This window comes from Ipomoea nil, unplaced genomic scaffold, assembly GCF_001879475.1.
Source record: "Ipomoea nil cultivar Tokyo-kokei standard unplaced genomic scaffold, Asagao_1.1 scaffold1509, whole genome shotgun sequence".
In the NCBI taxonomy this organism is placed as follows: domain Eukaryota; kingdom Viridiplantae; phylum Streptophyta; class Magnoliopsida; order Solanales; family Convolvulaceae; genus Ipomoea; species Ipomoea nil.
In genome coordinates, this window is record NW_017617937.1 from 173,571 (window position 1) to 188,845 (window position 15,275).

A 15,275-nucleotide genomic window follows, 5' to 3' on the forward strand; every position below is an offset into this window, starting at 1 on the left:
TTGGAATAATAGCGAAAGAGGCTGTTTTTCCTCCCCCAAATCAGCAACTTATCATTACATGGCAGAAACCAGCCCGGGGATGGATTAAAATCAATGTTGACGTTGTTGTTGACACTCAAAGACGTTGCATGTGTGTGGGTTGGATTTTAAGAGATGCAAATGGTGCCTTCATTAAGGCCAGGTCTGCCCCAATTCTAGGCCTTTATTCACCTCCTGAGGCGGAAGCCATGGGTCTCGGGAGGTTCTTAGCTGGCTAAAGTACCAGATCCTCACCCACCTCCAAATTGAAATTGACTCTCTACAGGTTGTTCACGGGCTGAATTTTAGGACTCTTTATTCTCCCTTTGACTTGCTTTTACTTGATATTAAAGACTTACTACGTAATTTTCCTTTTGCGTGTATCTTGTTTGCTAAACGATCAGTGAACAGGGTTGACCACTTGTTAGCTAGAGAAGCGCTTTCTTTGCCTGATTGTATAGATTGGGTTGATCATCCCCTTCCTTTCTTTGTAATGTTTTGTGTTCGGACCATACTTGAATTAACATCGTCGTTTACTTGCACACAAAAAAACAAAACAAAAAAAAAAAAAAAACAAAAAAAAAAAAAAACAAAAACAAAAAAAAAACAAAACAAACAAAACAAAACAAAACAAAACAAAAACAAAAACAAAAAAAAAACAAAAAACAAAAAACAAAAAACAAAAAACACACACACTAAACTGGTTATGCTATGATTTACCCCTAGTGTCCTATATGAGGACGATAAAACTTATGTTGCACAAATGAGAAATTAATTATCAAAATAAACCATTTAAAGTTGAGAAACTAAGAAATTAAATGGTGAGTAGCACTTCTCGATGCTTGTTTTGTAGTGCATCATTTGGTGCCATAATGCACCTTTCGATGCTTATCTTTATGGTGCACCTTCTGGTGTCTTGTTCATTCTTTGCACCATCCGGAACTTCGATGTACCATTTGGTGTTTTTAACGAAACGTCTTGATTTTTTGATCACGAATTTTTGAAATGCATCATCTGGAATTCATCATTTGGTGTACCATTCCAGTATCGTATTAGTCCTGATCAGCTTTCTAAAATTATCTTCTATTACTTTCCGTTAAATTTTATTAGCATAGATTTTTGAAGTTCTTGAGTCCTGTTCCGAACAACTTTATCTGGAGACCATATACATTTGATAGAGAATATACTCCGGTCTACGATCCTTCTCATTCCCAGGACCTAATCGGGTTCGGACCGCCTTTAGACCCAGACCCTTTCCCAACCTGAAAGCCTCGCCTGGCCTACTCGACCTGAAAGACAGTTGGCCCTTTCTTTTCCTTTTTTTTTTTTTTCTTTTTGCATTATCCCGTTATGAGGATTTTGGTCCATTAAAACGAATATTTTACTAAATGACATGGCAATATACAAAAAAAGAATTCCGAAAAAAAAAAAAAAAAAAAAGATAAAAATAAGGCAAAAAAGACATTGTCATTTGTCAAGCGCTACAAGCTCTTGTCCACTTCATGGTTAAATGGCAATGGCACAGACTTGAACGCTCGATATTTTCCAACGTTATTCAGATGCTCATTCTCCAACCTAAACAGTAAAAAACACACAACATTACCAGACCATCTCAACAACCTCATATTCATTTTTTTTTTTGCCACTATCTTAGGGTATGCACGGGTAAACTCAGCCTTGTGATCCCAACTTAAGGATCACAAGGAGGTGAATTATACTATAGAAGACTAATAGGCCGCTCCCATTAGGAGTTGAACTTGTAACACGTATTTTGGTTACATTCCAAATCAACAACTTAACCAACTTGAGACATATTCATACTGTTTTGTTGGCCAATGTGACTATATACTAACCTGAAAAAGTTCCAAATGCCGCGGCGGATGATTTCCAGACAGGCAACAATGGCAGCCGTGGCTTTCCTATGGAGGAACGGAAGATTAAATCCCAGAATTAGTTGCATCCATAACAGCCTCAAAATGATGTTCACAACCTGCATTTGAACCAGCAAAGAACATGAAGATTTCAAGAAAACAGACTGCCATTTTCATTATGGTTTTTTTATACTTACAATTGCAGCAAAGTAAACAGCCTTGTTTGGAACAAGGAGCTTGTCCCTCAACCAAGGGTTCTTGGAGTTCCTCTCCAACAGACCCCAATCTCTAACAATGTCCCAGTACGTATTGGCAATGGTCGTGATCCCTGAAAAGGCTGCTGCCAGGACTCTCAGGGCTGTTCCTTTCTTTTGCTCATACAGTGTTCTTAGCACCAGTGCAGCAACTGTTGTGAAGTACTTGATACCATTCAACCCTTGGCTATTGTCTTTCTCCTCGAACAAGCGACGAAGGCACTGCATATATATCAACACCCATGCCAATTTATGAGTTCTTGAATCTTTTTAATTAGCTGTTAATCAGGCTGGTTATTAGCTAGCATACCTGAAGTAACCGAACAACGAATGGGATTGCTGCTACAATTATATAAAAGATTTTATACACATCACTGTCCTGACATGTGTTTGATCTTTGTCTGAAGTTTCCCCATCCATAGTAACAGATGTAGAATTCAAAGCTCCTGATGGCCTGAACCTGTAATATAAGATCAGAGCACAGCAGTTAATGATGTTTGTAGACATTAAGGTTGATGGAATCTAAGGCTAAAAGGAGGAAACCTGGCTGGTAAGTTGATCTGCCAAGAAAAAATCAGGCAGGGTCACCTGTGAAAACAGGAAATTTCAGATGTCTGAACATTAACTTTAAGATTCTTATGGTCTGTTCTAACATGTGCAGATTGGCATACTTTAAAAAGAGGAGCACAGATGCAGTGCCAGGCACATCTAATGAGGAAGAAGCGACTTGATCGATACACGATGTTGAGAGGGCAGAATGTTATTGTTAGCAGAACCTGGAAATGACAAAAATAAGAGAATTTTATGGTCAAAATAGAAGTTCCATAGCACAATGATAAAATGCAATTAGGCGGCTAGACTTACAGAAATCAGGATCCATGGAACCGACTCGGTGAGCACCTTATAACTTCTTGTTACAGGGTCCATTTCCATATCCAAGTGCCAGAGAACAGCAGCCAAAGCAAGTACAGAAATGCCTGAAGCAAGGAGGAGAACTTCTCTATAACCAAGTTCTGTTCCTTGCTTGAAGCCAAATATAAAGGGGTAATTTATGCGGTATCGCCTCCAAAAGTATACATTCCCAGCATACATGAGCATATGTAGGACAATGAATCCAAATAAACTACATAAATTGCAGATTATTAGTAATTTGTTAAAGTTTACACACTGCATATTGCACATAAGGCAAGCACACCTGTAAAGTGGGAATATATTTTCCATAAACTGATCACTCCCCTCGTGTTGAAGAAGATGTCTAGCACGTATAGAAACAATAATAGCTACAACTAATGCTATTGAACAGCCCGAGAACAAGCCTGCAAGACAAAAACCGAAGGGCTCTTTAGCATGTGTTTGCTTTATAATTTAACTCGGTTAGTTTCACAATCTCACCATGAAAAAATGTGATTCTGTGCTTCTCGCGCTTCACATGAGGCCTTAAAACACTCATTCCTTTCCTTCTATTTCCATTGGCAAAGTGCTTTATGAATGTGGCTTCTGTTCTTTCCATGAGTCTACTAACCTGGGAATTGAATGGAAAATTGGAAAGAGATCAGAACCAATATGTCATTGCAGGTCTAATCTTAATCTGAAAACGAAATCCATGTTATGAAAAGCAGACAAACCTCATCAGAGCTTCCAAGATAAGACTTATCAACCATCTCTAAGTATGACCTTGAAGCTTTCCTTGAAGTGATCTTTACAATACAAACAAGAAAATGAAAGCTGAACAGAGGTTGCAATTAGACTAAACCTCAATACGATAATAGGGGGATATATATGTACCTTGTCATACTTCTTCATGATCTTGGAAAATGCCAATGTGTTCAAGAAACTGGTGCAATGAACAACAGATTTTTATGTGAATTCAGGGGAAAAACAGTCACTCCATAAATTCTGATAAGAAAATGCATTATTATGATTATCACCACTTACCAGTAACTCTTCAGAAGTCTAAGCTTTCGATAGAACTCCATGAATGCTTTTCTCAATCTTTCTTCAGCCTTCCTTAGCTCGGCCCTGTTGTACTTGAGTTCAGAGTTTGATGCCATCAAAATGTTCTTCAAAGTGGAGATGGGAGTTTCAGGCTGGATGTTGACTCTTACGTCGTACAACACGTGTAATGGAGCAGGCCTGAAATCTGTGAAGTTGTTAGTCTTCTCTTCTTCAATCTTTGTGTTCTGATCAGCCATTGTCGCAGTTCCTGCAGATGTTTCACCATCTTCTGCAACCTCTTCACCACTCATCTCAATTTCTTGTATTGCATCCATATGTGACTTAGCTTCAATGACTGCAGAATCTGTTCTTCTCTGGGACTGGGCGCCATTGATATCCACCGGAGGTTTTTCTACGACGATCCGGAGAGCTATAAGTGCATCCATTTGCTTGCTTAGCTCATCCGCCTCCTTCCTCACTTCCTCCACCTTCTCTCTGTAAAACCTAACAACTTTATTGAATTCATCGTCAAGCCTTCTGAAGAACACCAGCTCGTATTCTCCTCCGGCTTCTGACGACATAAGGAACATTGTTTGGTACTGCGGCGCTCCAATCCCTTCCTGCTCCACAGCATTCACCAGTATAACTTCTTCATCCTCATGATTGCTCCTGGGAGTGCCTCTAGGGCTGCTCAATCGATTCGTCAACCCGCTAAAAGCCCGGTACATGGACAGCCTTCTCTTCAATGAATTCTTCCGCGTCGCCGCCGCCGCCGGAACAGATGATTGCGCCGCCGCGTTTCGCCGCCGGAATCGCGAGATATCTTTCAGAACTCCCTTTAGAAAGTTGTAATCCATGTATGCTTCCCCCCATTCTTGAACCATCTGGGAAGCCAGTTCCTTCCCGAACTTCATCTTTTCGCAGAGAGCAGAGCAGAAATGGCTGTTCCAACTACCCACCCAAATGCCAATTAAGATTCAACTACGATCACTGAAAGAAAATAGTACGGAGTATATGTTTCTATGAATACTACTTTGAATAAGAAACTACGCTAAAGAAGCTAGCTGATGTGTACCTATCACCTTTCCAAATATATACATCTATTTATATGCACATTCGTTCAAAAGAAAAACTGTTTTTTATTTAGTAATCAGACGTTCATTAAAAAACGTGTAGGGGTAATATTCAATGTAAAATACTCCGTAATATGGATTATGGAGCAAAGTAAACGGCTTTGATTAGACATTTGGACATGATGGATAAGTATAAAGAACCCCTGTCTATTCCTAATAACTTTTATTCTCTCTCATAAATTCTTAATTTAGACATTTGTTTTGAATTACGTGATAAAAATATCAAATTTTTATTTGTTACATCATGAAATAAAAGTGAAAGATTATAATTTGAGAATACATGTAATATAACTCATCTACATATAGCGGGGTTCACCTATGGAAAGACGATATATGAACTCTCGTAAAGTAAAATTTGTATGCGGTGATTTTATTGGTAATTTAATTAATTGAAGGCACATAATATATTAATTGTAACATATAATTTTTGGACTAGGGTCGAACCTGATCTACTGTATAACAATTGCTACTCCCGTTAGGGGTGAACATCAGTCAATTTTCGGTTAATAACCAAAATTTTGACCGAACCTTCATAACCGATCGGCCAACGGATGGTTTTCGGTGGGTTATAACCGATCTTGACAAATGACAACTGTGAATTTAGTATTCTTGCTAATCAGAAGTTTAATGACAAAGTTTTTAAAGTTGTTGCTCACAACATAAGAAAGGACTTGATTAAAGATGGTTAAGAGTTAAGACACATGTATATCCTTCCTTTCCTCCCAGCTAAATACTGCTCAAGTTCAAGTCTCTTTCGAAAGAGTGGGATCAGATAAGCAGTCCTTTTTTGGCTCACCAGCAAATTAAAGCTTCTCATTTTAGAAAACATCTGGTTACTTCTGTGAACATATATGCATGAGGAGGATGGCTACAATAAATTCTTTGCTCTCTTATCGCTTTAGTAATCAGAACATCCAATTATTGTGCAAGCCACGTGAAGTCAGTTTCAATTCCAGCTTCATGCCCTACATATATAAACAGTCTTGACTGTGTTACTTTTTTTTTTTAAAAAAATACAAAGGAAGGGCCGAGTCCCAAGAGGAATAAAAATAACAATCAATCGTCGCGGGTGTAAGGAACCCCGATATTATCACTGTGGACACGTGGCGCAAGTTCGGTGTTGGGGCAAAAATACAACAAAACCAAATCTGGCTCAGAACCATGATTTCTAGCTAACCAATCCGCGACATGATTTTGTTCCCTAGCACATGACGGCAAATGGAAGTTGCTTCTTGCTAGCCTTTCTTCCCTAAAGGTCGATCACACTTTTACCAATTCTCCAGTTCACTTGTTAATGTACTGCAACTTCATGCTTAACCAGACTTTAAAAAATTGCTTTGGTTTATTTTATTTATTGATTAACGCTAAGGGGGTTTTGGTTCACGGAATGTTAGATTCTTGTGTTTAGTTTAAAACTAAGATATGTAAATAAAACAACAATAATAAGATAAATTGATTAAAACGTCCAAAACCCAACATTAGTAATAAGACAAGGGAATGTGAGATTACCTAAGAAATTGGAGGGTATTTCACATTCCCTCCAATAGCTAAAAACTTAATGCGGAGGTTATCTGACATTCCTTGGGAAAGTTACATAACTTGAACTAAACATGAGAATCTCATATTACTAAGCAAATATAACATTGGTTATCTTATATAACCTGAACCAAACACCCCCTAAAAACCTAAAACACTAAATTATTTTTTATTTTTTGGTAGGGAAAACACTAAATTATTAAAAAAAAAAAAAAAAAACAATATCTTACTATTTATAATCAATTAAAATTAATGTACTCAAGTACAATAGTAGTTTAGTGAGATATAAATGGATTATATTTATACATTATATGGTTAACAAATGTAAAGGAATCTAATAAGTCATTAAAATTAATGCGATAGATTATGGACCTGCAAAATGTAAATGCGATAAGGTTAGATTTTTTTTTCTTCTTTGTTTTAATCTTCGGTTTTTCGGTCATCTTTCAATTTTCCCTTGATAACCGACCGAAAAACTAAAATAACCGATTTTTTTTAACCTTAATAACCAAAATCTAAATATTCGGACGATTCGATTTTCGATTGATCCAATTTTTTTTACTCTCCCTTAACTCCCGTTGTTTATTAAGCAATGTTAACCCATTAAAATCGCAGGTACACAGTGCAAATTAACACACACACACACACACACAAAAAAAGGATGTTGTAATGTGACAACTCAATGACTAGTTCTAATTCTTATCCACTAACACGGTACAAAAACCAAGTCTAATTAAAGTCCTAAAAGATCTTGGTTTCTTTCGAATGTCATTTTAGAATCATTATATATTTTGTCCTGGAGTGGTCAAAAAATGTCTCATGGCTTAACATATGAAAACTCGTTCAACTACTCCCTAGACCATCAATAAAATAAAACTTAACAAATTACTTTTAAATCCAAAAGACAATTAAACAAACAAAAACATAAAGCAATATGTAAGGAATATAAGAATTAAAATAGTGTACATTTAACAACAAAAAGTCAAATTATTTACACGTACTATTCATGGTTATCATTGTTGGGATTATTATGACTGATTCAAATAACCCTACTTGATTACCGGGCAGTCCAAATAAAAAAATATTACATGTATTTCCATTTTTTACTCTTAACTTTTATTTTTATACATAAATTTTTAATGTAAACATTTGTATTGAGACACATATAAAAAAAAAAAAATACTCATTACATTAAGGAGTAAAATATAAGAAATATAATTTAAAAGTCTATGCAGTAAAACTAGTCCAAATCAGTACGTGTATACTATTAGTTTGCCGGCTAATCAAAATAGCAAAGTCGTATGAGAGCTAGGTGGTGTACTGTGAGTAGTGATGACAGTAAATGAGTGAGTGAGACATCTCACATTAATTGGCTCTTGGGACAACATAGCGCCACAGGACAATTTATATCGTGGACCATTGTACACCATGAATCAAAACGACGTCATTTTGATATTTACTTTTTAACAAATTCTATATATATTCTACATATAGAATTAATACTATTAAGGTACAGAATTTTATAACACGAAACAAAAAAAAAAAAAAAAAAAAAAATCTCACAACACAAGACACATGCATATGTTATATATTTACTTATTCTCAAATCTGATTTATGTAGATAATATATGCCCTATAAGCACATAATAATTTCCTAATACAAGACATAAATTCATAAAATAAGACACACAATATGTTGTGTGTTACACAACTACTAATCTATTTCAGGTACAGAATCCATACGCTTAAGATACAGAATTGCATAAATGAGACACAGAAACACATAACACAAGACACATACACATGTTTTATTTTTACTTTAGTTCAGGTACAAAATCAATATTCTTAAGGTACAAAATTGTATAACATAAGACACAACAACGCATAACACAAGACACAAAAATGCATAGCACAAGACACAAAAACGCATGTTACATTTACTTTATTTCAGGTACAGAATACATACGCTTATGGTACTAAATTGCATAACATGAGATACAGAAAATATAACATATAATATAAGATTCATACATATGCTTTACAGTAAATAATAATAATAATAATAATAATAATAATAATAATAATAATAATAATAGAGTTGTAATGTGAATTGAACAACAAACGTTCGCGGTCGATATTTAAATTCAAAACGGTACAACGATTGGATTAATTCTGTTGTGACTCGGTTTTCTTGTCTTCTTTGTCCAAAAGACTTCTTCTTCTTCTTCCATATGAGAGCTAGGTGGTGTCAGATTTTGATTAATTGACGGTCCACGGTTTGGTATTATCAAATTAATCGAATATAAGTTTTTTCGATTAACCGGACTTTTTTAAATTAAGTTTTACATCCTAAAAATAATACCTATAATTATAAATCCAATTAAAACAATACATATAATATCCCATAATCTTCTCCCACTATCACACCATCTCCCTTATTTATGATGTTAAGTGTAACATTTACTTTGATATATCTAATCTAAAAACATAATAAGTCTCAATCAAAGTTTATGCCTATGTTTTTAATGCTAATCATTTTGTACATTGTACTTTTAGAGTTGTACTATATAATTTTTTGGACAAAAATATTCCTACAGTTATAACTTCCGTTATCTTTTCCATTATTGTTACTATGCACATGCATCCACCATATATTTTTTTTATATTATTTAATGATAATAATATTTGTAGACATTATATATTGGATTATTATAATAAATAAATTTGATTTCATATAATTTTAATTAATAGGGATTTGTTAGTTATTTTAAAAATTATAAATATTGGGCAAACATAATGATGAGCTAGATATTTTCTAAATTTTGTTGGAAATCATACATATGTCAAACATTATAATCCATTATCCACATAAGTATTTTATAAAACACGTGTGAAGGAGAAATTACTAAATTATATGTTTTATTTTGGGGACATCCAACTTGATATACTACTATTTTAAATCTAAATCTGACTCGCTGCATATCGTAATTATTCTCCCTTACATCTAATACGTGGTTCTGAATCAAACATTTCTCAATATGTGTTTCTATTATTAGTGTGCAGTTCATTTGGCTGTATCATCACCATAACATATATCTAGGGGCTATTATATGATATAAGGGGTTGGATATATTTGGTAAGAATTGGGTGAGGGGCAAAAAGGCAATATATGGTGTAATGGATAAGGGAGAGGATGAGATGGAAGGAAGAGAAGAAGAGGGTTGGAATGCAATAAAAACGCCATAAAGATGATGTAAAATGCGTGAAGGAATTACCAACCAACCCTGAGTGCCTTCGTGCAGCGCAGCGGTGCAGGCCGCAGGGGGTACCATCCCCTTACCAACCTAACATTTTTGTCTTTGGAGTTTGGACGTGACCTAACCAAGGCAACCTTTAGGGGTGGTTTACTAATTGGAAATTTTCAAAATCTGAAAAATAAAAAACAAAAAACATGTTTACTAACACAGTTTTTCATTTTGAAAATTGAAAATAATTTCTGAAAATTTCTGAAAAACTGAAATTAAACACACTTAAAAACTGTTTTCGAAATGGAAAACAGAATCATCTATCATTTATTTAGTTATATGTCACTATAACCATTATCATCTTATTTTACTTATCACTATCTTCTATCTTTTCTACTTACTTTACTTATTTAAACATAATTTATTTGCTTACACTTTAAAGTTATATATTATTTACATTATCAAAATTAAGAATTAAACTCTATATAATGTTTTAGATTTGGATTGAACTCAATAGATTATTAGTTCAAATATTTTTAATTACGTTACATCATAATATAAGTTCGGTCCAGATATCGGACATTGAAATCTCACATATATTAGAATTCAAAGTAAAAGTTATATATTAATATACATGTCATTCAAATGAATATATCCAAAAAAAATATTTTAAATATTAGCTCAAAAATATTAATATTAGTTAAACTAAATTTTAGGTGAAAACTGAAAAATTAGAAAACAGAAAACAGAGAACAATTTTCAGTTAGTAAACAAGTTTTTTAAATAGAAAGCAGAGAATGGAAAATAGAGAATAAAAACTGAAAAATTAGAAAACAGAAAACAGAGAACAGTTTTTTGTTGGTAAACGGACCATATATCTATACCCTAATTATTTGGGTATCCATTTTTATTTTTTACTTTTGTTTGTTTTTAATTTGAACGCCTGCAGTAAATAATCATTCATGGTAAAAGTACTAGTTGGGTGGGAAGGCTCCCCACCCTCACCCCTACCCTACACCCCAAAACTTTTTTCTTTGGTATATATGTGATAATGTAAATACTATTGAGTATGTGTATATTAAATCGGATAGTACGGTAGTAATACAATAGCCTTTTTATTCTATACTAGGCCGGTGATTAGGTACTCGAGAAATGAACTCTGGATGATGTGACAGAGGGTCAGAAGGTCCCGAGCATAAAATAATATAACTACGTGAAGTGAACCAAAGAATCCCTCCTCCCTGCATTTAATGTGCTATTTATGGGAGAGTTAGGGGAACACATGTCGGAAGCTCAACATGTGTGACACGTGCTACTCATGCAAAGAGACAGACCGGAAGCCTCGCTGATTCCCCCAGGTGCACAAAGGTTCCTGACTCCCTTGTTTTTGTCGCCGCCGAGTTTGGCTAAAGGGATTGTTGTCCTATTCTCAGTGAGGGAGGTCGGGTTCCTCGCCTCGTCCCAACCTAAGAAGATCAGGAAAGCTCCGAGACCCGGGAAGAAAGGCCGCTAATCAAGCCCTGGTCGACACTTTACAGTATGTCAGGTCGGGTTGTCCTAGGTCGGTAGGTGATTGGGAATAATATCTTTGGTGATCGTCCGTATACCGAGTAAGTATACGATACGTTTCAGGTATGTGTCCGGGGATATATTCCCATCAAGCTCGACCCAAAGTGAGATAATTCATAAACCACACAAGAATGATGAACTGCTTATTAGTTTCGATCAACATTTTGATTATTCTATTTTTACAATTTCAATTGGAGGAAAGTAAAGTCTTTATAGTTGAATTACATGTATGTTGTGAAGCTTAATTTTCCAATATTCAATTGTTCATATTTTCTTTGGTCATTGCTCACGTTTCCAACACACTTTAGGAGATAAAGTCATGCATATTATTCAAGCTCCGACCGGGTAATTTTAACGACTTATAATACACTCAAATTCTTAGGGTGGTGATTTAACATAAAACTTATTGATTGTGTTCTAACTTCTAAGGTTGGTTTTTGAGGATTGAATATCTAGAAGAAAAGCTATAAAAACACTTTTAAATAAGTATGCATTTGATAAATTTTTAAATAATGATAATGGTCCTGTATGGTAACCTAGTTAGTTTATCAGTTAATTTCCATTTATTTGGTCACTATTAGCTGTTTGACTTGGTTAAAAAATCAATATGAATGTTTGATAAATTTGTTTTTTTTTTTTTTTTTGGTAACAACTTATTGCTCCAAAATGTTAAAATTTAAAAAGCTGTTCAAAATAGTCATTTTTATTAACTTTTTGAGAAAGTCATTTTGCATGTAATCAGTTATCGACTAACAACTAATTTATCAAACACTTTCTACAATCAGCTAATGCTATCAACTAGTCAAATTCACTAACTCAATCAGCTATCAACTATCAGCTAACATCTATATACCAAACACCCCCAATGTGTTCTTTTTTTCTTTTCTTTTTTGAGATTGTATATGTTTTGAGTCTAATACAAATTATTGTTATTTATCAATGTTTAATGGCCAAATAATGCTAAGAAAATGAGAACTAGGGAGTTACAATCTAAGTATTATATATCATATAGGTATTGTTCGCTAAGAGTTTGAGGTTCCTGGTCATAACTTATGACTTGGCACTTGTCATCACTTGGCTATGGACAAGAGAAGATGACCTAGCACTTGCCACTTGAGTGTAGGGGTGACCACGACTTGATTCGAACTTTCAGTTTGAATCGTAACCGTTACTGTAGTAATCGGAAGTGAACTGGAACCGTCTATACGGTTCCGATTTCAGTTCCTAACCGGGACCAATATGGTTCCGGTTAAGGTTCAAAAAATTCTAGAACCGGAATCGCCACCCAAATCATGAAAAAAAAAAAAAAAAGTCAAGTGGCCAGGCTCAAGAGATTCAAACTTCAATTCTTTTTGAAGAACTGAAGCTTGAATCTTTCAAAAAGGAATTATAAATTTGTTATAAATAAATAAATAAATAAATAATATAATAATGATTGTAGGGAACTAAAGCCTGAAGGATGTGTATTTAACTATTTAACTATTTATAGAGTTAGAAATAGATTGTAAATAATATTTTTACAACATAAGTATAGCTAAGCAAGTTAGAAAAATTGGCTTGTCACTTTTACATAGCATCCAATATTACTTGAGGACACGTGTTCGATTCTCACCTTCATGACTTATCTCTTTTCTTTGAAACGAGTAAACTAATTGTATTGAACATTAAGTTTAATAGTTCTACATGTAAGTATTAACACAATTGTGTCTATAGTTTAGCATCCAATATTACTTGAGGACACGTGTTCGATTCTCACCTTCATGACTTATCTCTTTTCTTTGAAACGAGTAAACTAATTGTATTGAACATTAAGTTTAATAGTTCTACATGTAAGTATTAACACAATTGTGTCTATAGTTTAGGTTGTAAGGCTCTTGTTTTCTAAGGTTCAAACTTTATTTTGGACATCTACTTTGTTTGTTTATTTTGTTGGGAGTATAATTGTGCACAACAAAACATACAAATAATAAATAAATAAATAAATAAATAACAGTTAGAACCGGCGATTCTAACTGGAACCTTAATAAGGTTCCGGTTTGGTGGAACCGTGAAGTGCTGGTTCAGAATCGAACCATGGTCACCTTTACTTGGGTGACAACAAAAAAAAACAGAACTTGACACGTATTATTTGACTTTGACTGATGACAATGAAAGAATGAAGAATTGGCATATGCCATGTGGCAGGAAGAAGACTCTCAACTTATTTGGTTGGTGAAATAGAATTGAGGATCAATTAAATTTTGAATTGTTGACCGATAAAGGGTTGCCCGTAATCGAACTCATAATTTTAAATTAGTCAATAATGCAATGTCTATTGGTAATGTGTCATGTGGCCGTCATCCTAATGAAAAACTAAAAGAGGCATTCTAATTTCAACTATCTCAAACTAAACTTTATTGATTTTGAACTAAGAAATCAAAATTGAAATTAATTTAACTTTAAAAAATATTTTAATTTGTTGGGTAATAAAATATAATTTTCCCATGCAGCCATGACAATGTATGTATATACAATGCAAGTTGGCTATAACGAACTAGCAAAGAAATAGGAATGCTCATAAGTTCCGAAAGAAGATCGAGACATCTGAGGTACGTAGGGTGATGATACTTACAGCTCCGATCCAGATCGAGTGATCTGATCATCAAACAGTTGGTGTGCGTGGAAAGGACACAATAATGGGGAGAACGAAGACGGAGATGTTGATGACGACGGTTGCGCTGCTGATACACATAGAAGCGTCAGTGGTGGAGGCGCTGCGAATCGACGTGAAATCCGGATCAACGAAATGCATCAAGGAGGAGATGCAACTCAACACCATGACCATCGGCAAGTACGCCGTCGTCAACCCTTTTATCGACCACGACGTGCCGGACACCCACAAAATCACCGTCCGGGTTTGCCTCTTCCCTCCGTTCATATCTCCGGCCAATATTACTACATTTTACATTTGTTTTATCCTCGATCGAGATCGAGATCGAAATTACTGACTACGCCATTACAGGTGACGTCTCCATTTGGGCAGTACTATCACTATTCGGTTGATACAGATCACGGCAATTTCGCATTTACAGCGTCGGAAGAAGGCGACTACACGATTTGTTTCCGAGCAGCTGATCACAAACCTCCTTACACTGTTTCCGTTGAGTTTGAATGGAAGTCTGGCTACGCCACGATTGATTGGTCCAAAATCGCCAAGAGACGCCAGATTCAAGTAATCAATCATTCACTATACACGCATTGTCTATATATCAATCCCGATCGATCAATCCGGTGACTCAATTTTACGTACAGGTAGTGGAATTCGAGCTCAGAAAAATGTTCGACACTGTGCTAAATATCCACGATGAGATGTTCTACCTCCGCGAACGGTAAGATCGAAGAAGATGATGAAATCATGCATACCTTCCATCATTCCGCCCTGCATCAATTTGTAATGTGTTCAATTATTTCTTCCATTTAGGGGGGAAGAAATGCAGAAACTGAACAGAGCAACGAACACAAAGATGGCAACCTTCAGCTTTCTGTCTCTCCTAGTTTGCTTGTCCGTGGCCTGTCTGCAATTATGGCATCTCAAGAAATTCTTCGAGCGAAAGAAGCTCGTCTGATTCCAGAATTTCTTTTAATTTGTTGCATCATATGATATTTTGCTATAAATTATTAATCACTTACTTCTCATACAATCTTGCTATTCTTCTGCTAGTGTAGTTTATGCCC

At 35.0% G+C, this 15,275-nt stretch overlaps 2 protein-coding genes across 3 annotated transcripts; one reads left to right on the forward strand and one right to left on the reverse strand.

The window, feature by feature from the left end:
• Positions 1-1,371: 1,371 nt before the first annotated feature.
• On the reverse strand, positions 1,372-5,159 carry LOC109188946 (phosphate transporter PHO1 homolog 3-like). Of its 2 annotated transcripts, none has more exons than XM_019339602.1 (12): positions 4,079-5,159; positions 3,929-3,977; positions 3,769-3,840; positions 3,536-3,665; positions 3,339-3,459; positions 3,008-3,266; positions 2,815-2,919; positions 2,687-2,731; positions 2,454-2,603; positions 2,087-2,365; positions 1,872-2,008; positions 1,372-1,593 (listed from the first exon to the last, which is right to left on the reverse strand). In XM_019339602.1, exons 1-12 carry the CDS (start codon positions 4,990-4,992, stop codon positions 1,500-1,502), a joined length of 2,355 nt encoding a protein of 784 aa, XP_019195147.1. In that variant the 5' UTR covers positions 4,993-5,159; the 3' UTR covers positions 1,372-1,499. The 2 variants fall into 2 exon arrangements, with proteins under 2 accessions (XP_019195147.1, XP_019195148.1); XM_019339603.1 differs by lacking the exon at positions 1,372-1,593 and adding an exon at positions 1,682-1,797 and having other exon boundaries at positions 1,830-2,008.
• An 8,883-nt stretch (positions 5,160-14,042) lies between these two features.
• Positions 14,043-15,251, forward strand: LOC109188954 (transmembrane emp24 domain-containing protein p24delta7-like). The gene is made up of 4 exons (XM_019339616.1): positions 14,043-14,455; positions 14,563-14,772; positions 14,853-14,929; positions 15,022-15,251. Exons 1-4 carry the CDS (start codon positions 14,237-14,239, stop codon positions 15,164-15,166), a joined length of 651 nt encoding a protein of 216 aa, XP_019195161.1. The 5' UTR covers positions 14,043-14,236; the 3' UTR covers positions 15,167-15,251.
• Positions 15,252-15,275: the final 24 nt, after the last annotated feature.

Bases quoted from the DNA above. Each gene is read 5' to 3' on its own strand.
- LOC109188946 (XM_019339602.1), bottom strand. From the start codon at position 4,992: ATGAAGTTCGGGAAGGAACTGGCTTCCCAGATGGTTCAAGAATGGGGG. The intron at 3,978-4,078 runs GTAAGTGGTGAT...TCATTGCACCAG, and splicing joins AGACTTCTGAAGAGTTACTG to TTTCTTGAACACATTGGCAT. The intron at 1,594-1,871 runs GTTAGTATATAG...TTTACTGTTTAG, and splicing joins GGCATTTGGAACTTTTTCAG to GTTGGAGAATGAGCATCTGA.
- LOC109188954 (XM_019339616.1), top strand. From the start codon at position 14,237: ATGGGGAGAACGAAGACGGAGATGTTGATGACGACGGTTGCGCTGCTG. The intron at 14,456-14,562 runs GTTTGCCTCTTC...ACGCCATTACAG, and splicing joins CCCACAAAATCACCGTCCGG to GTGACGTCTCCATTTGGGCA. The intron at 14,930-15,021 runs GTAAGATCGAAG...TCTTCCATTTAG, and splicing joins ATGTTCTACCTCCGCGAACG to GGGGGAAGAAATGCAGAAAC.